Below are 21,856 nucleotides of genomic sequence, written 5' to 3'. Positions count from 1 at the left end.
AGATTCAGCTGCATCTGTCTCCCGAATGCGGGAATTAAAGACATGTGCCAATCCTGTAGTTTACAACAAGAATTTATGAAAAAAAGTTGGCAGAATAATTGTGAACAGAAAATTTTGATTTTTAGGTGGGTTGTATTAAACATCTCAATGTATTTTTAAAATACCTTTTGGTGGGTGTGGTAGAAGCAGAGGCAGGTGGATCTCTGTGAGTTCAAGGCCAGCCTGGTCTACATAGTGAGCTTTAGGACAGCTAGGAGTATGTAGAGAGACCCTATCTATAGTGAGAATTTATAGTTATGACACCCAAAACCATAGCGAATGACTAATCCAAATGGGAAATAGCAGCTGACAAGATAACTACAACAGGCACCAGCCTGCTCTTCACTAATTAAATAGAGGTGACCGAATGACCCTGTTAGCCTTAAATAGTGTCATGCTAAACACATCGAAGTATAGAAGCTTACTCGAACAGAAATAAAAAGATATCTCTTAGCTATCTCACAGGAAAGAAAAACTAAAATCTTCCACATGTGCAGTGGCAAGGCCAGCGGCCATGCAGTCAATAAGAAGTTGCAGATGCTGACATGCTCGTTTATGTTCCTGTTCTCCATGCTCACAGTTTAAATAAGAGATGTTTGCCCTGACTCTCACTGTCAACAACAGTCAGTGTAAGGAAGAAATTTCCCTATGACATGAGTATTAGCGAGTGAAGGTTTCACCACAGCAAACAACCATCAGGAAGAAGGAAGGATACCAGAGATGGCACACAGCTCACTTAGGAGCTCTCAGATGGTCTGGGTGCCAGTGTTCGCTTAAGGTGAACACACACACACACACACACACACACACACACACACTGATAGTTATGGTGTATGTGGGAAATTACCTTGCTGTGAAATACTGTGACAGCTACTGCAGAGATAGTTCAGTGGTGGGGCACTTCCCTATGTTTGATTCCCTGGTACTATAAAACCAAGTAATTCCGAAGCCCTGTAAGAGCAGACTGCCCGGGGAGCAGACTGTAGTCCTCCCTGCACAACCTGCATTATTTCAACTGTGAGACAGAGATTGTAACTTTTTGCCTATAAGTCCTGAGTTCTATCTAACGCAGCTTGTGTTAAAAGCGTCTCCTCCCAGCTAAGCCCGTGGTAACTAACACGCCAAGTAACACTTGAAGGCACAATTGAGCACACAAAGAGCGCTGGAGTGGGTTAATTTGCTGTCAGACCTGGGCCTTTTTATAGTGCATTTCAAGCCTAGCAACATCTTAAGAGCTCCGTCTTTTGATATTTCCCCCCATGTTGTTCCTTGAACACAAGAGAATGAGTGGCAGAAGATTACTAATTGAAAACTGAGAGAAACAGTAATTAAAACCCAAGACTGAAGATGCAGCAATTAAGGCCTCAGCAAATTACCTGCTTTGTATGCTCTCCGTCCTCGAAGTCTTCTGGGAACTTGGGTGACGTGGGCTAAAAGAGTATTATATTCAAATCAGCAAGCGCTTGGCAGGTTGCCACAGGCAAAGCTTTTATTCAGCACAGTAAGATAACCAAAGAGCAAATTAAGATTTGCTAACATGACACCGTCTCCACGCCCTGTGCTCACTCTGCAGTACACAGTCTATTAACACGGACGTTACCCAAGTGACGGCCTCCGTTATGCAAATCACCTCCTTTAAGTTTAAATAAAAGATAATTTCAATAAGAGACTTTTGCCATGACTATAATTGTCAATAAAAGTCGGCATAAGGAATAAATTAAATGTAAGGGTTTCACATAAACACCAAAGCAATTTAGTGAAGCACATGGTGAAAAAAGGTGAGATTCCATGAAAGCATCGGCCTAAGAGGAAAGCTGGGAGGTGGAAGGTCACGGGCGTACTCAGACACAGCCAAGCCAGAGGCCAGAAAACTCAGAAGCAAACAAACTAAAAAGAATGGGAAAATCCAAATCCCACTCATTCCTCCAAGCCCCTGTTTTTCTGATAAGCAGGACCTCAGCTACAAGATTAACTGACAGTTTATAAATTCCTGAAATGAAAAAACAAACAATTTCAGATTACAGAAGGGGATGCCCTCAAGGACATCCTCATCCAGACCCATCCCAGCTAAGGTGAGTGGCAGAATCATTTTCGGTTCATCTATGCCTTATCACCTGCTACCCACATGCTACTGTCAGAGTATCCTCAGAGCATCCTCAGTGTGCACTGCTGTGGTCTATTAGTGTGCCGTGTGGACAGGGTCTTGCTGATGCATAGTCCAGGCTGGCCTTGAACTCATGCTCCTTCTCTCTTATACGCAGGGACTGTAGGCATGCCCCACCAGGCCTGGCTTGATATATGTGATTTAACTAACAGGTACTTAGGCTTGCCTTTGTCCCTAAGGATGAGAAAGGCTCTCCAGACCTCTGGCTCACGAATAACAGTTCAAATTGCCCAGACTTTACTTTCCACTTTCTTAATGCCCCGTTGTCATGGGAACCCTTGACTGGGCACCCTGTAACACTCATCCCTATGAGCACAAACAGCAACTGAGGCAAGGGTTTATTCCAAGCACAGGAGTGGGAATTTCACTGGGGAAAAGCAGCTCAAGTGACTGAGAGCCACACATGTGGCAGGTTCAGCAGATTCTCTACCCCAGAGGCCTGACTCCAGACTTCAGATCCATTTCAACTTCTGGTCATTGAGATTTGCTTTAGGCATTACAAAACCAGATCCATTCAATATAAACCTTTATGTTTTGGAGGGGGTAAGAAGATAAGGTCTGGAATGCCATGTAGACTAGGCTGGCTCGCCTCAAGCAAACAAAACTGTTTCTCAACACTGGGTACGTTGACAGAAGTGTGTTTTCTCACACTAGAACACAGAACAACATAGGCTGACAATCTTTAGTTACCAAAACTGCAATGTTGGCAACTCAAAGGAGGCAACCTTCCTTGTCCCAAAGACATTTCCCTGAAAGCGACAGAACTGATTATTTTACCATGAATCAGCTAATGAGAGTCACTAAAATTAGAAAAGGTAGCCAGGCTTGGTGCCATGGATCTGTAATCCAAGCCATTCAGAAGGATAAGACAGGGGGATCTCATGTTTCAGGCTAGCCTGGGCTATCAGCTAAGACCATTTTTTAAAAAATCAACAATTGATAGCCTCTTCTATTTTATAAATACCAGGAAAAAGTCCTGCTTTGAGTTCTGATCTCCACACGAGACTGAGGATACTGGAAATTTATTCATCAAACATATCTGACACCCACATCTCGAAGTTGGTTGAGAACGAAAATTCTTTCTGAGGCAGTCACCATCGGGTGATACGACATCTCAAAGAGGATAATTCCCAGGCTGAAGAGATCCACTTTCTGTGGGGAAGACAGAAATTGCCTTTAGAGGGCTCTGATATCAAAGTGGCATTTCCAGGAGCTTTGGGGTCTAGTTAAGGAACTTGATGATCTGTTCTGAAACAAGGTTTTAGACCTATAATTTTAAAAGCAAATCATCCAAAATTTTCACCCAGAAATGACCATCACAGTCAAGCTAACATGACTATCTATTTACATAGTTACCATCCTTCCCTCCTTCCCTCCCTTTCTCTGGTAAGAACATTTGAGATCTAGTCATTTGCAATGTTTAAAATTATTGTACATTTTTATAAGCTGTAGCTACCCCACTGTACAGAATGTATTCACCTTCCAAGACCCTTCTTGATGCTTGCTATTTCCACTGCTTCAGCCCTTTCCCCTCCTGGGCATGCTCTACCCATGGCTTCTCAGTGCTACTGATAGGACCAAGCCTGTCACATGCCAGGCCAGTGCCCTACCAACTGAGCCATGTCTCTAGCCTTCACTTATCTTGTTCATCCTTTATTCTAAATGGCATCCTTGTGAGAGTTTCAGGATGTGGTTTAATGGTGGAGCACCTGCCTAGAATAGAGCTGGATGCCCAGAGCTGAAGGAAACAATTCTGAATGTCTGCCAGGTCCCACTACTGCCTTGCTACTCAATTCTGTTCTTCATGGGCCTCATCCTAATTTAGGACATTTCTCTTATTGCTTCCTTGCTCGTCATGGGTTCTACAGTCACTGGGTCAGCTCAGCAAGGGCTGGGAACGCAGCTGTTACTCCGGTGGCTGCCTTGCTCCCTATGAACCTGACCCGGGGAGGGGAACAGCACAGAGGTTAGCTCACATAGTCCTAATGGATGGAGGAAGTGCCAGCCTCTGCAGCAGTGCCAGCCTCTGCAGCAGTGCCAGCTTCAGTTGCTGCCCTTGGGCACTGCTGCATGCTCTGGCTAGAATGGCTGTTGCTACTTCAGCTGATTGCTAAACCCTGTGTGACTATCTTGATGCTTCTGCTTGTAACTCACTCTGAGACCACCTCCTCACCTCCAAACACACACACACACACACACACACACACACACACACACACACACACACACACTGTACCTGGTTGTATGCAGACTTGGTACTTCCTTGGACCTCAGGGCTTACATACAGAGCGGTGCCAACCATGCCAGTCAAATGGCCTGTGGAGGGAAGGAGGAGAGCATTCCAGCTGGGGACTGAGCTGTTCGTCCTTGCTGTTTCACAGTGCTCAGGACTGAACCCGGGGTCTTGGGCATGCTGGGTGAGTGGCAGTGAACTAGACCCCTAGCTCCAGCTAAAGTAAACTGAAAACCAAGGGCTTCCTCCTAACTCCTAGTTATCTTTATTTATTTGTGTGGGTGTGTGCATGCTGTGGCATGTAATGTGAGGGCCAGAGGACAACTTGTGGGAGCTCATTGATTCCTTCCACTCTCTGGACTCAAATGGCTGAACTCAGGTCATCAGGCTCAGTGGCAGGCAACTTTACCTGGCCCAGAACAAAAGGGCTTCTTTAAAGCAAAGCTGGGCTGGCTCTGCTATCTGCAGTCCTGTCCCTCCCACCCCAGGGAGGAAAATGAACACTACGTAGGTGACTGATCTGTGCCCTAGGCTGGCCACACTGCCTCACACAAAGGTCTCTGCTTACATAGGAAGGCTAGGACAAGATAGGACCCCAGAAAGGCCAGGTCTTGAGGTAACCTTACAGGACTAATTAGAGTTGGTCAAAGCACAGCTTTGGGCCCCCAGGAGACCACCACTACCATTGTTCTACTAATGATAGTGCTTGTGTTTCTTAGGAGTAATTAACATAGTAAAAGGAAAAAAAAAAAACCCTTAAACTTCCATAAAAACTATTTAAACAGTAATTTCAATTTGTTTCAGAATAAAGTTTTTTATAAGTAAAAGGCAGATTTCAGGTTGAGAAGTTTTATGGTCTTCTTTTTAAACACATGGATGAAATAAAGGCTTTACCTGAAGGGTCTGACTTAATCACATGATCACCTGCTTGGTCGTCCTGTTTACCGTCAGCCTAAAACACAGGGAGTATATATTAAACCTTAGAGCATCCCATGGAAATGGCTCATATGTTTCTAAATGAAGACTGAAAAGCTAACAGGGACCTCTGAATAAGTATTACCATGCTTTTTGACTTAATGTATTTACTTATTTTTTATATTTAGTTAACTCTTTCGTGCAAAGTTCAAAGGAAACCCAGTGAAAGCAAGAGGAAGATGGATTCACTGGATGGCTCTCACAGGACATAAATATCCAGATTCTTACAGAAATCAATTCATGTTCACCCCACAAGCCCCAGGAACAGAATCTGTTTATCAGGAAGCAGAAGAGAATTAAAAACAGTGACAAACCATTGCTCTACCTTTTCTAGTGACACAGCCTCCTCCATATCACTTTTGCTATTTTGTTTTCTCTAAAGGCTGGTCACTAACCTGGCCCCGTTGTCCCTTGCTGAAGCACACACTGGATAGTTTGCCCTCTTTCCCACACCCTAACGGTCACACTGTAAACCAAGTCTGGTGGTTTGAAGGAGATGTCCTCCTAAGTCTTGGGCATCTGAATACTGGCCTCTAATGGTGGCTATTTGGGGGAGGCCTAGGAGGTGTGGCCTTGCGGGAGAAGTTGCAGCTGGGGCAGGCTTAGAGGGTTTGAAAGACTCATCTCAGTGAGCCGTTTCCTGCTTGTTCCAGCTGCCAGCTATTCCAGCTGTGCCAGCATGGACTCTTGCCCTCTGTAACTGCCTGGGCCAGAGGGTGTTATCACAGCAGCAGAAAAGCAACCGAGATGTCCAGAGCACGAGGCCATGCTCCAGGCGCCGTCACTCGCCTTCGGTTCTCCTTTGCTGCTCAGTCTTTGAAGCAGGCCCTAGAATCCACACATTTCATAGATGAGGCATGAGTTGCTAAGGCCAGGGCACACGGCAGCGATAAGGCTGTGTGCAGATTGGTGAGACTGTAGAGCCTCTCCTCTACTTTCCAGCACCTCACTGGGTTCTTTAGTTGGGTTCTCTCTGTGTTATCTGTGCTTGGTTTCAGCACTTTTCAATACACTTTATCTGTTCTCTGTTCTGTGCAGGACCCAGTCCTTATCGTCCTTCTTCATCCCTTTGCTGTGCTGTGTTAGAGCCTCACTCTGTAGCCCTGCCGGCCTTAGAACTTATTATGTAACCTAAGCTGGTCTTGAACTTGAAATAGTCCTCCTGCCTCTGCCTTCTGAGTGCTGGGAAGATGGCACCCACCTTCACTCCCAGCTCTTTTCTGCTCCTCATTCTTTGCTCCTAACTTCATCTGCTAAATTAGCCTGATGGTCATTCCTGTCATCTAAATTCATTTTCTTTCTCTGACAGTCTTGGAATGAGCTGCACTTACTACAGATCATGGGACCTAAAACCCAGCTTATGATAATTAAAAAGAGCCCTGGCACTCAAGTCTGCCCAACTTTCCAAAGACTTCCTTTTTATGTGTCAGACTTTCTACAATTTATAGGTTCAGCCAGTCAGAACATGGGATGTTCAAACAACCAAGTCTGCTCACCTAGGCCCTTAGCTTCTCTGGTGATCCTTGTCCTAGTCCTACTGTGCTCTGCCCTTGCCTTTAGCCTGCTAGCCTCCCACTGACTGGCCTTATAGGATCCATATGCAGCACACTGTTGCTATACAGTCTCTTATTTTCCTTTGGGTGATGGGGGTCTCATTATGAGGCCCAGGCTGGTCTTGAACTCCTAGGTTTAACTGATTAAATGCTTCAACAGTGCCACAGCACTGGGTCTACAACACTTCCTGTTCTGCGTGGCCACACATCTCCTCCTCTCCGTACTCTCATCTCACCATTTCTTACACCGCTCATCCATTAGCTCTGTATGCTAAACTAATCTGTAATGTCAGAGCCAGTGTTTGTCCAGGACTGAGTCTCACTTTTGCAAACCAGTGGAAAGTTCCTCAGATGCAAAGCTTGTCATATGCTTCATAAGGAGACCCAACTGCCAAATTATCTCATAAAGCATCCTATGCCTTTTACCTAAACACTGTTCATCGACCAATAATCTAAGACACACTTGCTGCCTGTCCCTTCAGACTCGCCTCACAGCAGAGGGAGACACGGCAGGGCACAGGCGATCACTATTCCATCTCTGTATTTCCAGGATTATTAAGGCACCCAGGTCATTTACAGGCATAGTCTGATTTAAAAAACAATACTCACATTGAAGGCCAGATGGTCTGTTGCCAAACCAAAATCACCTATTTTCACATGGTCATCAGAATCCAAAAAAATGTTGACAGGCTTCAAATCCCGGTGAATCATTCCCTGTCGGAAGACAATGAAGACTCCAACAACTGCTTCCCACAGAGTGCAGCACGTTGTTTCCCGATTTTAAAGGCCGAGTGTTGTGATAACAACTGGATGAGTCTTCTCCCAGGGACTTCCTGATCCTAGGTGTCTGGTCTCTGGAATGTCCTGTGACCTCCGACCTCCGCACTGTGGTGCCGAGCAGGGGCAACTCCCAGGCTCTGTTCAGCAGCTCCCTCAGAGACTCCTTACCCTCCCCTGTTCTCTGCTTAGGCCCCACTTTCCTTTCCTTCCTCTCCTGGTTTTTCTTTGCACTCCTCTGTCTGCCACACTCTTGGACCTGTCCACTCATTCCAATCGCACCGACACTGACCTGTTTTGCCTCTTTCATGAGCCTTGCACACTGCTCTAACAATTCAAGTTTGTGCCACCAGCTCTCAGGAGGAGCTCAATGATAACATCACAGGGACCCTGCTTTCTCCCCCTCGTAAGGGCTCATCATGCTTACTGCTGCACTTAGAAGACGCTAAATGTAACAACAACCCTTCTTTGGTCTTTTGTATGGTGTAAAGGCATATACCATATAGCACTCTTCTGGCTCTGAGAACCAGAGTCCCTCTCAAGCATGGGCTTGCCCATGCTTGTGCCTCTGTGCATGCAGGTGATGCACATGAGAGGTCTAATGACGCCCAGTAGAATTCCCTTTTATTTTCCACCTTGCAAATTATGGCATGTAGATTTCATGGCTTCTCAATATTAACAGGGCACACTATAACATTTTGAAGTTCCAAAAAAAATTGAGGCAAAGGGAAAAAAGCCCTAACATTAGATAATTCCTTGTTTAAGATGTGAGCACTGTGTCACCCAGAAGCCAGGCCTGAGAGCATTCACCTTGAACTGCCAACTTGTAGCTTTCAAATGACATTCTACACACAGCTATGCTGAGTGACCGAGCCTCGCTGCTCTCTGCTGGGCAGCTCTCTAGTTTCTCCAGGTTCCTAGGAGGCACAGCATTAGGTCACTTAGAGCCAGGTCTGTATGTACGAACCACATTCACACTCTACACTCAACTTCATCAAAGGATCATCTATTGGGAATTGATTCTAATGCTTTGTCCTGATCCAGCCCCCAAATTGGGAATCTGCATGTCCAAATGCTGAAGGTCCCTGTCCCCAATTGGTTTCTGATTGATTAGTAAAGAGCCAACAGCCAATGGCTGGAGGGGGGTGGGCAACTTCTAGGTTCCTGGGAGAGGAAACACAGGGAGAGGAAACACAGGGAGAGGAAACACAGGGAGAGGAAACACAGGATCTCTGCCAGAAGAAGAGACGAGGACAGACCACACTGGGAAGGAACAGGAGGGAGTAACGGCCAACATGAGGGTACAAGATGGAATGCAGTCCCCAGAAAGGCTGCCCAGAAGCACCCTGGGCAGCAAAGATAAGGAGGGCACCCAGAAGGAACCAGGGCATCATATACAATATAGATTTAAGAGGTGTTAGTCAGGACTGCCTCGGGGGAGAATGTGCTGGCTGACGGGAGGTTTAGAAATGCCCGACCATTGAGCTAGTCAAGGCATAACAAAAATTAGTGGTGTGTGTGTGTGTGTGTGTGTGTGTGTGTGTGTGTGTGTGTGTGTGTGTGTGTGTGTCTTTCATTCAGGAATCCAGAGAGCTCTTGGCTGGTGCAGCACATGCGCCACCTGCCAGGAGCCAAAGCGGTTAACTAATTCACCGCTACAATCATCCTTAACACTGTACAAGTCCAAATGTTTTCCTTACAGAGGTGTGGGCAAACGTCTTATAAAGGGTCAGTGAGCAAATACTTTGGTGAACTTAGGCTATGTGGTGATAAGATACCATGACCAGCTAGGTGGCTCAGCCGGCAAAGGTCCTTGCCACAGAATCTGATAATCCGAGTAAATTCGTGGAATTCACATGGTAGAAGGAAAGAAAATTGTTCTCTGACCTCCACATGTGCACAGTGGCATTCATTGGCCCACACATGTATATACAAATAAAAAGGTAATTGTAAAAAGACTATTTCATTATAACAAAGTTTCCTCCTTTGTTTTGTTTTGTATGCTTGTTCTCCATTTTCTGTTTGATTTTTTAATATAAGTTTGTATAATTTAATATAAGCCAGGGAGATGGTTTAGTAGGTAAAATATTTGCTATGAAAGCTTGAGGACCTGAATTCAGATATTCAACACCCACGTAAAACTGGGTACTGAGAGTGGCAGACAAATGGATCCTGAGAGCCGGCTGGGCAGCTGGTTTAGTTGAAATGTTCGGCAAGAGACCTTGTTTAATTTTTACAGAAGAAAGTGTGAACTTGGGTGAGTCTATGCCCACACCAAGGCAGGGAGCATGGCAGCAGGCAGGCAGCCATGGCGCTGAAACAGCAGTAACTAAGAGCTTATATCCTGATCTATCAACTACAGGAAGAGAAAGCAACCTGGGAATGACACAGGCTTTTGGAACCTCAAAACATCCCTCTAATGACACACCTCCCCTCTCAATCCTTCCCAAATTGTTCCACCAACCGGAGACCAAGACTCAAACACATGAACCTATGGGGGCCATTCTCATCCAATCCATCTGCATCCACAAGCACAATTACAAGGGAAGCCTATCCCTAATCCCCACAACACACGCACAAACATTCATGCAACATAAATGCACAATTTATGTAAACAGAGGTATGGACATGAGATGCTATAAAGTTTACTTTCTCATGGATATAAGCTAATCCATCCAGAATCTCTCGGAAAAGCCTCCAGAGCCGGCTAGTATCTCGGAACAGCCCCTGGTCAATGGTGTCCCGCAGTGTGCTCTTCTCGCAGTACTCCATCTACAGAGAAAAACAAACCAAGCAGAGCCCATCACACTGAAGGCTCACAAGAAGGAGGAGAGCTGAAGTCAGTGCAATCACTCAGGCTAAAACTTATGACAGGGATTTTAAACAGTCTTAGAAAGAACGGCCTTTCTTTTTAATGCTAAAAAATGAAACAAATGAGAGCATGAAAAAGAAAAAAAACCCCATCTTGCATAAGGAACTGGCTCAATGATAGGGCACATTCCAAGCATACGTGAAGCACCATCCCCAGCACCCCAAACACCCCTAAAACCAGTAGAGACAAATACACATTTAACAATAGTATTAATAACCAATAATACTGAAGAGTACATTGGCGCAAAAATACATAATATTAGCAGGTTATGTAACCTCCCCACTACAGTGGGATTGAGACAAGGCCTCTGCATCCTGGCTGCTTGTTTTTAAATTCCATTTTTGTTTAAAAGCCTTGTCACAAGCATGAAAACTGAGATTTCAGTAAGATGTTATTATGTTACAAGATCGTTTCCAATCTCAAATTTCCAAGAATAGCTAATTAGCCTAATGATGTCCCTGGCTTTATTTGTACACGAACAACAAATGTTCTTTGACTCTAGAGAAAAACATCAGACGCATGGAAACATTCAGGCAGGGCTCTGTCTCAGCCTTTCCTGGTATATACTGAGAGAGAGAGAGAAAACAGTGCACCGTTATTTAAGTCTTAGGTCAATGTGGAAACTAGCTTTTGGGTCCCAGCCAGGACCAGAGAAGGAAATTCCTCAGGCAGAAGTGTTGCTGTTTTACACATCAGCCTTCTTCCTCATCCTCAGAATCATCATGGCACATTCTGAGTCACCCTCCAGGCCTCACTCAGGGCTGAGATCCCAAGAGTCCCACCTACTTCACAGGGCTAGAGAAAGGTCACATAGAGACAGCTTGGGCATGCCCACTCCTGCATCCAGCAGACTCAGACATGGTTGTGAGAAGTATCAATAGTTAATCTGTGGGAAACTGAGGCACAAAGGACTGAGGAACTTCATCTAAGCTCACACAATGTTGGCAGGTAGATCTAGGATGTGCACTTGCACAGCCTAGGCCCAGGGCTGCCCCATGGCGTCTCCTGATAACACTGCAAAAGGATGGGTTCCGGGCTGGGGGAGGCTCCTTCCATGCTCCAGTTTCCCTGGCCTTACTCCTCGGCAGTGCCAAGCAGCCCTCTTGTCCACGGCCTTGCACCATATCACAAAACATGCTGCCAACAAGCAATGCGAGGGACCCGTCACGGAGCTGCCCACCAGCCTCTCACCTGGATGTACAGGTAGTGCACAGCTTCGGTCGTCACTGATGGCTCAATCTCATGGCGACTGTCCTTTTCATTGCAGTCTTCATCCTGAATCAAGAGGATCACAGAACTCAAATTGAGGGCTGAAATTCAACAAGAGCATCATCACCTTCAAGAATTGTGTCTAAGGCCCTAACCTCCTGGGCATGGCCTCCTATCACTTTAGGGGACATCAGCAGAGCAGAGAACAACTACCATCCTTTAGAAGCTTGGAGCACTTAAAGGGAAAGTCCGGTGTGACCAGAAATCCTGGATAGCTTACACACAACACTGGGAGATATGGGGATAGGGAAAATGTACAATAGCAGATTGACTCCTGTTCAGGCCTTACCTGAGGATCACTGGTAAGAAGGATGGAATGAATACAGGGCAAGCCTGTGTTAACAGGTATCTTCTCATTGTCAGAAGGCTCAGTGTCCTCTGGGCTACATCCCTGAACACACCTTAGCGGCCACTTATAAGTAGCAAGTGATACGCAGACCACTTCCTCACAAGGCCAACTCTCTTGTCTCCCATGGGTAATTTTCTTTATATTACCTTCAAAGAAAGTCTTTTCTAGGGTTGGAGAGCCCAGAAAATAATTACTGGCTCAATGGCTTTAGAGTGCTTACTGCTCTTGCAGAGGACCTGGGCTCCATTCTCAGCACTAACATCGGGTAGCTCACAATTACCTAACTCCAGAGTTCAGGGGATCCAGTGCCCTAGAGCTCCATGGGGCAGCTCATACGGTGTGCATAACCTCAAACAGAAGCACATACAGGTGCATTAAAATATGTTCTAGGTCTTCTGGATACACGTATTTAAGGAACAGGATTAGTTTCTGTTGTTCCTGATTTACAAGGGTTTATTAGATTTTATTTTTCCCAGTTCTGTCTCTATGTGCACGTCTGTCTCTATGTGCACGTCTGTGTGTGGGTGTGCACATGTGAGTGCAGGGGCCTGAGGAGGCTAGAGGAGGTGACAGGATCTCCTGAGGCTGGAGAGCCAGGCAGCGGCGAGCCACCAGGCAGTGCTTGGATTCAGTTCTCTGAAGAACATCACATGCTCTTAACTGCTCTCTGGTCCCCTGACTACAGTTTTTATAAGGAAGAACATTTTTTAATATTTTCCCTTTTCAAAGAAAATTAAAAAGTTCTCCTCTTGAAACAACTGGATTTAAATACTAAATTACTTATCTTCTCTGTGGAGCGTCTGTGGAGATTATTAAGCCCTTGAGGTTCCTACCCATCAATTAGAATGCTCATGGGATGCTGTCTTTAATTGAACCAAACTGGAAGCATGAATTTGTTGCCCTTGATAATTAAGTGCACAACTAACACTAAAGCAAATATAACTTGTGCAGTTTAGGCTATTTATGCTATTACTGTGGCTAACTTTATAATTAAAAAAGGAAAGCAAAGAAGCTTAAGTGGTTTTTAACTAACAATACTTATTAAAAACATACTGGCTAATTCATTCAAATCTTCAAATCAATTGAAATGTGTATTAAGAGGGTCTACATGTTTGTATCCTGTGAGTGAACTCGTAAACACCAGAGACCATCCAGTTATCACAGACTCGGGATACAATGGTCAGCTCACTGTTGCTACTCTGAGCTTGAGGCACCAGCCTGCGGCTCTGATCCTGACCAGAGAAGGAAACAGAGCTACGTGGGATCTGAGGGTCCAGGGTGTTTGTTGAGCCTTTAAAACCATGAGCCATATGGAGAAATGTGCTTTATATCACCCCCAGTACACATCCAGTAAGCATCTGGAACTGGAGTTATGGGCAACTGTGAACTGCCTGACCTGGGTCCTGGGAACTGGGCTCAGTTCCTTTTCAAGGGCACCCCATTCTCCTGACCTGTTCCCAGAAAGGACAAGTTCTATCAACATAATTTACTTTCACTAAAAGTAAGGTGCATTCTGGCATTCTCTCCTCTTGTCCACAATATCAGAAATAAAATAAGGCTGGCTGTGATCCTTTCAACTTACTCACCACACACTGCAGGGTCATGCTACATAGTTAAAACACTGTTCTAGAAGATGGTTTATCAAACTGAGCATCAAGATTAACTGAAGGGAAGAAGCTAACTCCACGATGAGACTGTTTAATTTGCTTTCAATCCCCATCCCCAACCACAGAAAACATTTCTCAATCCTCTATGTAACTTAAAATGATTTTTTAAATTAAATGTATTTGTATACATGTATACCTGCCTGAGTTTATGCACACCATGTGTACTGATGCCTGTGGAGGACAGAGGACACTGGATCCCCTGGGACAGGGTTTACAGGTGTCATGAGTTATCATGTGAATAACTTGAGCTTGGGGACCAAGCTCAGGCCTGCAAGAGCATAGTTAAGAGCTCTTAACTGGTAGTGGCTTAGTCCCTGGAAGCTCTGGTTGCTTGGCATTGTTGTACATATGGGGTCTCCAGCCCCTTCAAGCTCTTCCAGTTCTTTCTCTGATTCCTTCAACGGGGTTCCTATTCTCAATTCAGTGGTTTGCTGCTGGCATTCGCCTATGTATTTGCTGTATTCTGGCTGTGTCTCTCGGAGAGATCTACATCCGCTCCTGTCGGCCTGCACTTCTTTGCTTCATCCATCTTGTCTAATTGGATGGCTGTATGCATGGGCCACATGTGGGGCAGGCTCTGAATGGGTGTTCCTTCTGTGTCTGTTTTAATCTTTGCCTCTCTATTCCCTGCCAAGGGTATTCTTGTTCCCCTTTTAAAGAAGGAGTGAAGCATTCACATTTTGATCATCCGTCTTGAGTTTCATTTGTTTTAGGCATCTAGGGTAATTCAAGCATTTGGGCTAATAGCCACTTATCAATGAGTGTATACCATGTGTGTTTTTCTGTGATTGGGTTACCTCACTCAGGATGATATTTTTCCAGTTCACCATTTGCCTACTTAATTTCATAAAGTCATTGTTTTTGATAGCTGAGTAATATTCCATTGTGTAGATGTACCACATTTTCTGTATCCATTCCTCTGTTGAAGGGCATCTGGGTTCTTTCCAGCTTCTGGCTATTATAAATAAGGCCACATGTTTAAAGACTATATATGGACTGACCCTGGACTCTGACCTCATAGGTAGCAATGAATATCCTAGTAAGAGCACCAGTGGAAGGGGAAGCCCTGGGTCCTGCTAAGACGGAACCCCCAGTGAACTAGATTGTTGGGGGGAGGGCGGCAATGGAGGGAGGGTGGGGAGGGGAACACCCATAAGGAAGGGGAGGGGGAAGGGGGATGTTTGCCCGGAAACCGGGAAAGGGAATAAAACCCGAAAAGTAAATAAGAAATAAAAAAAAAAAAAAACAAAAAAAAAAAACAAAAAAAGAGCTCTTAACTGCTAAGCCATCTCTCTAGCTCCTTTGTGAGACTTTCTACCATTTGGAAAAGTATGTCAATTTTCTTCTATATGTCAGTATAAAATTTATGATAAATTTATATATGTATATATCAGTATAAATTTATGGTGTGAATGAAAGCCAAAAATAGGATTTATTTTATATGAATGGCTGTATTTTTAAACTGATATTCACATATCAGATTAAGGCTCCGACATTCCACTTGATGTTTATAACATTAGATGATGTCATTTCCTTCTATATCATGCTCTGAACGGAACTAGGTAACTTCTACTTACATATTTACCTGATTCTGACTTTTACTGTTTTCATCTTCATTGTCAAAGATGATGTCACTGTCAGAATCTGAAGCAGGTCTTAAAAGAGAGAAATAAAGACATATTAAACCAACAAACCAACCAACAAAACAAACTGCTTTTTAGTTCACCAGAAAAGCAAAGAAGCTAGAGCATTCTCCCATGGGTAGTCTGAAGGAGGACGGCCTCTGCAGGCTCATACAGTGAATGCTTGGCCTCTGGTTGGAGATTAGGAGCCTTGCTGGAAGGCTCTTTGGTGTCTCTTCCCAGCAATAGCACAGTAACTAAGACACACCACTACCCTACAACACCAATACAGATGGGCTGTTGTTTTTTCTTTTCTGTTACCTAAACACAGCATTTTTATTTATTTATTTAAATCTTTATTTTGTATGTATGGGTGTTTTGCCATCATTGTCTGTGTACCATATGTAAGCTGTGCCTGTAGAGGCCAGAGGGGGCGTGTGATTCCCTGGGGCTGAAGTTACAGATGGTTAGCAGTTAGGTAGGTGCTGGGTATCGAACTCAACTCCTCTGAAAGAGCAAAAGGCTCTCTTACCCGGAGCCCTCTCTCAAGCCCCTAACAGAGAACTCTTTAAGAAGGAGTTTGTTTCACAAAGTAATTAACTGCTAAGAGTTGTAATAAATTATATCCAACTGAGTACAATGAAGTAAACTGCTAAGACAAATGACCTTGAGTCATAATTTCCTGTCTGGTGGGCAGTTAGTTATCAAGACTCTTAAGTGGTCCACAGAGTTGGAAACTGTGATTTAAAACAGTCACAAATTCTCTTAAATGTATCAAGATAAAGTAGTGGAAATCACATCTGCCCCTCCTTTCTTCTGGCCTTGGATGTGGGAAATCTTTAAAATTCCTCTGGGTTGCAATTGGCTACTCCCCGAAAGAGGAAGTTTCTTCAGTTTGCTTCTTTCTTAGCAGGGTCAACAACATTGGGATTCTGAGTACCTCTGGTGTGAGCCTTTTATTGGGTTAGGGGCCAGGGGTCCTCTACCGCAAGCACTTACAGAAAGGACTGCGAGAAGACACCATCGCGCTCGTCCTCATCTTCCTCATCGCTGCTGGAGTCCTGGCCTGTGACTGGGAAACGGGCGCTGTTAGAGCGCTCTGCAGATGTGCTCCACTCCACTGAGCTGCTGAGGATGGGCGGTGGTGCTGCAGCCTCCACGCTGCCCAGTTCCTCAGTGTCGCCTGATGCTTTCCCGCTGGTGGCTGAGCTGTTCTGGGCCTGGGGTATGCAGTCTGGGGGTGGTGTCCCTGGCACCGCTGGGCGCTCATGCCGTTCGATCCAGGCGTTGTAGTAGCGTACAATGTTCTCATGGTGCAGGCGCGATAGGAGCGTCACCTCGCCCTTGATCCTGCGGAACTGCCTGCTTGCAGGGTTGATAGGGATACGCTTCACAGCATAGCAACAGCCATCAAGCTTGTTTTGCACCTGCAGGCAGTAGGGGACAGGACCTGGTCAGATTCCTAGCCCAGAACCCTGCACACTGGCATTTTTACCGAATGGACCCGTTTCCTCCCCAGCAGAATTTGGAGCCTGAGAACCCATAATAAAAGTTAAGAGCCACAAAGCTTGGATTTAAGCCTTGGTTGCCTCAAACAGGGAAAAAGTTCAAAAAATTCATATGTGAGGATTCTGCTGGGAGACCCTGGGGAGGGCATGCATTTCATCTCTCTGCTTCCTTGTTTCTTTCCCTTTTTCCTCACCCCTCCCTCTTCTCTCTCTTTTTTGGGGAGATATCTCACTATGTAGCCAGGCCTGGGACTTGACATCCTTCTACTTCAGAGCTGGGATTACCGGAATACACCTTTTCTTTCGTTTTTAGGCAGGGTCTCGTTTAGCCCAAGCTAGTCTCAAACTCCCTGTGGAGTAAGCTAACCTTAGACTCTGCAGCCTCCTGCCTCCATCTTTTGAATGCTGGGATGTAGGCATGGACCACCGTGCTTGTCTTAGTCATTTATTTCTTTATCAATAAGTGTAACGTTTTCTTTAAAATTAGGTTAACATTTGGAGTCATAAGTTCCAATAATTTTCATGAAAATTACTTCCTATTCTTCCATTGCTACATTTGCTAAATAAATATCAAAATACATTTTAATTTTAAAGAAAAATTAATATTCTAAAACCAGTGTAAGTTTTTATCTGATGATTTTATTTTCTTAATCCTCAAAGTCACCAAAGATGGATGAAACTCCGGAAATTTTAACAAAGCTAAATTAATTAAAATTAGATTAAAAATTATTTTATGAAGAATTTCTAAGGCATGTAAATTTGGGGGAGATATTCTGCTTCCTTGAGACTCAGTTTTCTTACCTACATGGCGTTTATACATTTTCACTGCTAGCTGAATGGGGACACTAAGGAATAAATTCGAACATATGGAGAAAGAATTCTCTCACAGCTCCAGGGAGGTGTGCTTGACCAACAGTAGTAGAGATCACCATCAACAGCATGCTGCCCATTGATTTTTGTCACCCAACTAAGATTCAAAACGGGTGATATAAAATCAAGCAATAAAAACAGGAGCACAGAGAAACAACAGAAAGTCTCCAAGGCCAGTGTGCTCGCTCACACAGCGCCCTCCCAGAAGGCTCCACTGGTTTGACTGAACTAAGGGTACCAGCTTTTCCTTCACATTTACGTAAGAGTTAACGCACTGAAAACTCCTAGCAATTCATTCGTCCAGATGTGTTCAAATGGTGAAGGGCAACTGCTAAAGAAGCCTGATGGTGAAACTGGCTTCTCCACTCAGTCTGGAGAGGGGGTGAGAGCTGGGGTCTCAAGAGGAGAAAGAGGGGCCTCAGGTGAAGATGCCCTTGGTATGTACGGCAGCTCGCTAATCATCTTTAAGATCGTGTAAAAGAGAAAAGTTATAAGGGCCCTGTCCAAAAAAAGACAAGAAGAGAAAGAAAGAAATGAAGTTTGTTGTCAAATTCAAGAATCTAAAAAAAACCAAGGAGTTAATAAAAATGACATTGTGAATTAAACTCCTCCTAGAACTGTGAGTTTCCTTGTAGGATACCTGCTAAAGGCTGGCCTTCTTTTATTATGGGACAATTCCTTGTTTTGGCTGAGAGGCCTGCACTAAGAGAGACACTTCTAAGATGGAAATGTAATCCTAACACAGGGAGACTAGGCAAGAGGGCCAGGGGATGAGGGCCATCCTTAGCCACACTGAGTCAGAGAACAGCCTGGACTGTATAATCCTCAAAAACCTGTCGGGGATAGCTCACGTAGTAGAGTGTTTGCCAAGTACACACGAACCCCGGGTTTGATCTCAGCACAGCATGAAACAGGCTTGGGAATAATGGCTTGAAGTCCCAGTACTCAGGGGTCAGAAGAAAGAAGAGGAATCAAGGCCTTGTGTTTTCTAGGCCAGCCCAGGTAACATGAAACCTTGACCCAAAACAAACAAGCAAACAAAACCCAACAAAACAAAACCCTCCAAAACACACAAAAATCAACAGCAAACTAGAGTGACACCTGCTTTCCTATACACTCGGAATTACACACACACACACACACACACACACACACACACACACACACACCCAAAGGAGAGAGGTCACATTCATATGTAAACAAAGGCATGTACCTCAGTTGTTCTTCTTACTTTTTAATCTGCATCTCCAGTGGGTTATAAAACACTGAAACAGCAGAAGCCTCTTCCTATATTACATACTAAAATTTACCCAGATCAAGTGAGCAGAGTCCTAATGGCGGCAGACTGTAAAATATGCTCTTACTCTTCCATCTTCCTAAGCTAGAAAGTGAGAGCCATCAAGACGGTCTCCCAGCATGAGTGCTTATCTCTATTCTAACTTTGGAATCCTTTCCTCTATGACGACCCCAACAACGGGGAGGGTGAAAAAGACAACTTTCTTCCTGATCGAAAGAAGCACAGGAAAATGTTCTTCACGCAGAGATCTTGGCCACTCACGATGATTATAATCATGGTTTTCTTTTTTTTCTTCATGTCAGTGTTCTGAGCCAACCAAGGACATAGGAACAATGTATTCTTAATGGGTCCAGAGTAGCATTAAAGAAAGCCTTTAGCTCCAGGAGGTAAAGGTGCTCACAGCTTCTAAGAGTCTTATTCACTTCCCTTTCCTCTCTCAAAATGGAATGGAAACTAAGCCTGAGGCCATGGGAGTGAAAGAGAAAGGGGCTGGGAACAACCCTGTCATACCTTGATGACAGCTCCAAAAGCTCCTTTCCCCAGAAGCTGTAGTTCTTCAAACTCAATGAAGTATCGAGAGAACTGTCTTTGTGTCTCAGTGAAGAACGCAGCGCTGGGCAGCTGGTTGCTGGGGATGACGGTCTCGATGTAATCTTGTCCCCCAGAATCTGGAATAAAGCAGAAGCATTAGGAATCAGAGGGCTGGGCTGAGAGATGGCTCAATAGTGATAAGGGCTCATACTGCCTCTGCAGACTGGAGTTTGATGGTTCCCAGCACCCACAGTGGGCAGCTTACAACTACCTGTAACTCAGCTCTAGGGAATCTAGTGGCCTCTTTTGGCCTCTCTGGGCACTGCATCCACATGTGCACACATAAGCCCCTCCCCCACATGTACGCATAATTAAGAATTAACAACAACAAAAAAGCAGACAGCTCACAGGAGCCAATAACGTAAGTATGAGAGGAAGGGGCCCTAACTAGTGGTCTGAAAAAGCACTTCGTATCCTTTGACATCTTTTCTCACCTGGTTGTCTTTAAAACAGGCAGGAATCTACAGTTAGCCCATTCTACAGGCAAGGGTACAGGGATGGAGAGAACTGACTGAACTAGGCAGCTGGAACCCAAACTCAGGTTTCCTGTCCACTCCAAGCTCTTCTAATATAATGTGGCAATGTGGGTAACACAAGAAGGGGATGCCCATCCACTTTGTTGGGATGATGTCACAGGTGAGGCAGGTACAGGATAGAATGAGGCCTGTCATTGGATGAGAAGGAAGGATGGGTGGGAGAAAAGTTTGAAGGAAGAGGAGGAGACAGCAGAGTAGCCGGGAGACTACATGGACGCTGACGTTAAGATTCCACGCTGTACCCTTACAAGTTGTTATGAATGTTCATAAGGGATGGATGTGTACAGGGCTGTGTATGTTTAGGTGGGCATTTATATCTTATCGATTGGATCAAAGGTTATTGTGTTGTGTGGTCTTTCATGTAGCGATTTAAGTGTAAGAAAGTGTGTGGTGGCTAGAGACACTGGGCCGCCGTGGAATTGGGATGTGTGCTTCTGGCAAGGTATCTACCAGATATCTTGGGGCACTGTGGTGATGGACCTAGTGGGGGATAAAAGACAGTTCTTATTTTTAATAATTTTACAATAACACCACTTCATCGATAGAGGTTAGAACTAGGGTTGCAAAGCAGTCCTGTACACACAAGGCTTGCACACAAAGGATTAAGTGAGGCCTGGCATAGGCAAAGAAATAATTTAGGCAGACACTCTCAGTTTCAGGCTTTGTGTTTTCATAATCATAGCAACAATAAAAAAGTCAAGTGTGTAGGGCATGTCTGTAATCTTAGCACTCAGGAGGCAGAGGCAGGAGGACCAAGAGGTCTAGCCTGGACTACACAGTGGGACCCTATCAAAAACAATGAAAGGCAGGCAGGCAATAACTCACCTTCAGGACTCTGCTCCACCAAAGGCATTTTTGGCTGAGGGTTTATAAAGCTATGTTTCAGCAACTGTTGAGGGCTCCACCTTTCCTTGTCGTCCAGGCAAACGCACCTCGGAGGGGGAGGGAGAATCTCAGTGTGTACAACGTAAATGCCTTTCTGGTTCATCTACCCAGTTATCTGTGACTCTGCTTTTCTTTTTAAATACATTAGCAAATTCATGTTACTTTTGGAAGAAAATTTACTTAAAAATGAATTTAAATGAATAAACACCACTTTACGGTTGGCATGTCCTACAGTAGACTGGATTCAAATTGAAAAGAGGAAAGAAAAACCAACTACACTTTGTTAACTACAGAGGGACAAATGATTTGAAATGCTCTCAGGCCATAGAAACCAGCTTTGAATTGCCACTTCCATTAGCCGCTTAGTAGCCTGCCCTGCTGAACCTTGCCTGTCGAGGACCCGACATAAATCTGACTTCCAAGACAGCAGTCAGACACTGAGGATCTGAACCACAGCGGGGGCCGAGCAACATGGCTAAACGTCAAAGTCCCAAGGCCAGCCTGCTCTGCCTGCCAGGTGACAGGCCAGCCTGCTCTGCCTGTGAGGTGAGTGAATGGCCAGCTACAACCACAAAGTGAGACCCTGCCTCAAAGGGATGAATAAATAAATGATAGAGTTCTCTCTCGCCTGCTGTCCCTCTTTCCTTTG

The 21,856-nt window shown here is 44.8% G+C and overlaps 1 protein-coding gene across 1 annotated transcript in view; it reads right to left on the bottom strand.

Moving 5' to 3' along the window:
* Window positions 1–21,856, bottom strand: part of Eif2ak4 (eukaryotic translation initiation factor 2 alpha kinase 4) — an 86,699-nt gene that overhangs the window by 28,169 nt on the left and 36,674 nt on the right. The window contains exons 10-20 of the mRNA XM_032903918.1: window positions 21,148–21,254; window positions 19,706–19,863; window positions 16,520–16,947; window positions 15,484–15,553; window positions 11,805–11,888; window positions 10,391–10,513; window positions 7,574–7,678; window positions 5,331–5,388; window positions 4,440–4,519; window positions 3,254–3,355; window positions 1,416–1,469 (exon numbers count right to left, since the gene is read on the bottom strand). Of these exons, the coding sequence (XP_032759809.1) occupies window positions 1,416–1,469; window positions 3,254–3,355; window positions 4,440–4,519; window positions 5,331–5,388; window positions 7,574–7,678; window positions 10,391–10,513; window positions 11,805–11,888; window positions 15,484–15,553; window positions 16,520–16,947; window positions 19,706–19,863; window positions 21,148–21,254 (1,369 nt within the window). The remainder of the gene's footprint in view (window positions 1–1,415; window positions 1,470–3,253; window positions 3,356–4,439; window positions 4,520–5,330; window positions 5,389–7,573; window positions 7,679–10,390; window positions 10,514–11,804; window positions 11,889–15,483; window positions 15,554–16,519; window positions 16,948–19,705; window positions 19,864–21,147; window positions 21,255–21,856) is intronic.

This window comes from Rattus rattus, chromosome 5, assembly GCF_011064425.1.
Source record: "Rattus rattus isolate New Zealand chromosome 5, Rrattus_CSIRO_v1, whole genome shotgun sequence".
NCBI classification, from domain to species: domain Eukaryota; kingdom Metazoa; phylum Chordata; class Mammalia; order Rodentia; family Muridae; genus Rattus; species Rattus rattus.
Note: the sequence above shows the minus strand (reverse complement) of the source record. Positions and strands in the feature narration are given on the sequence as shown.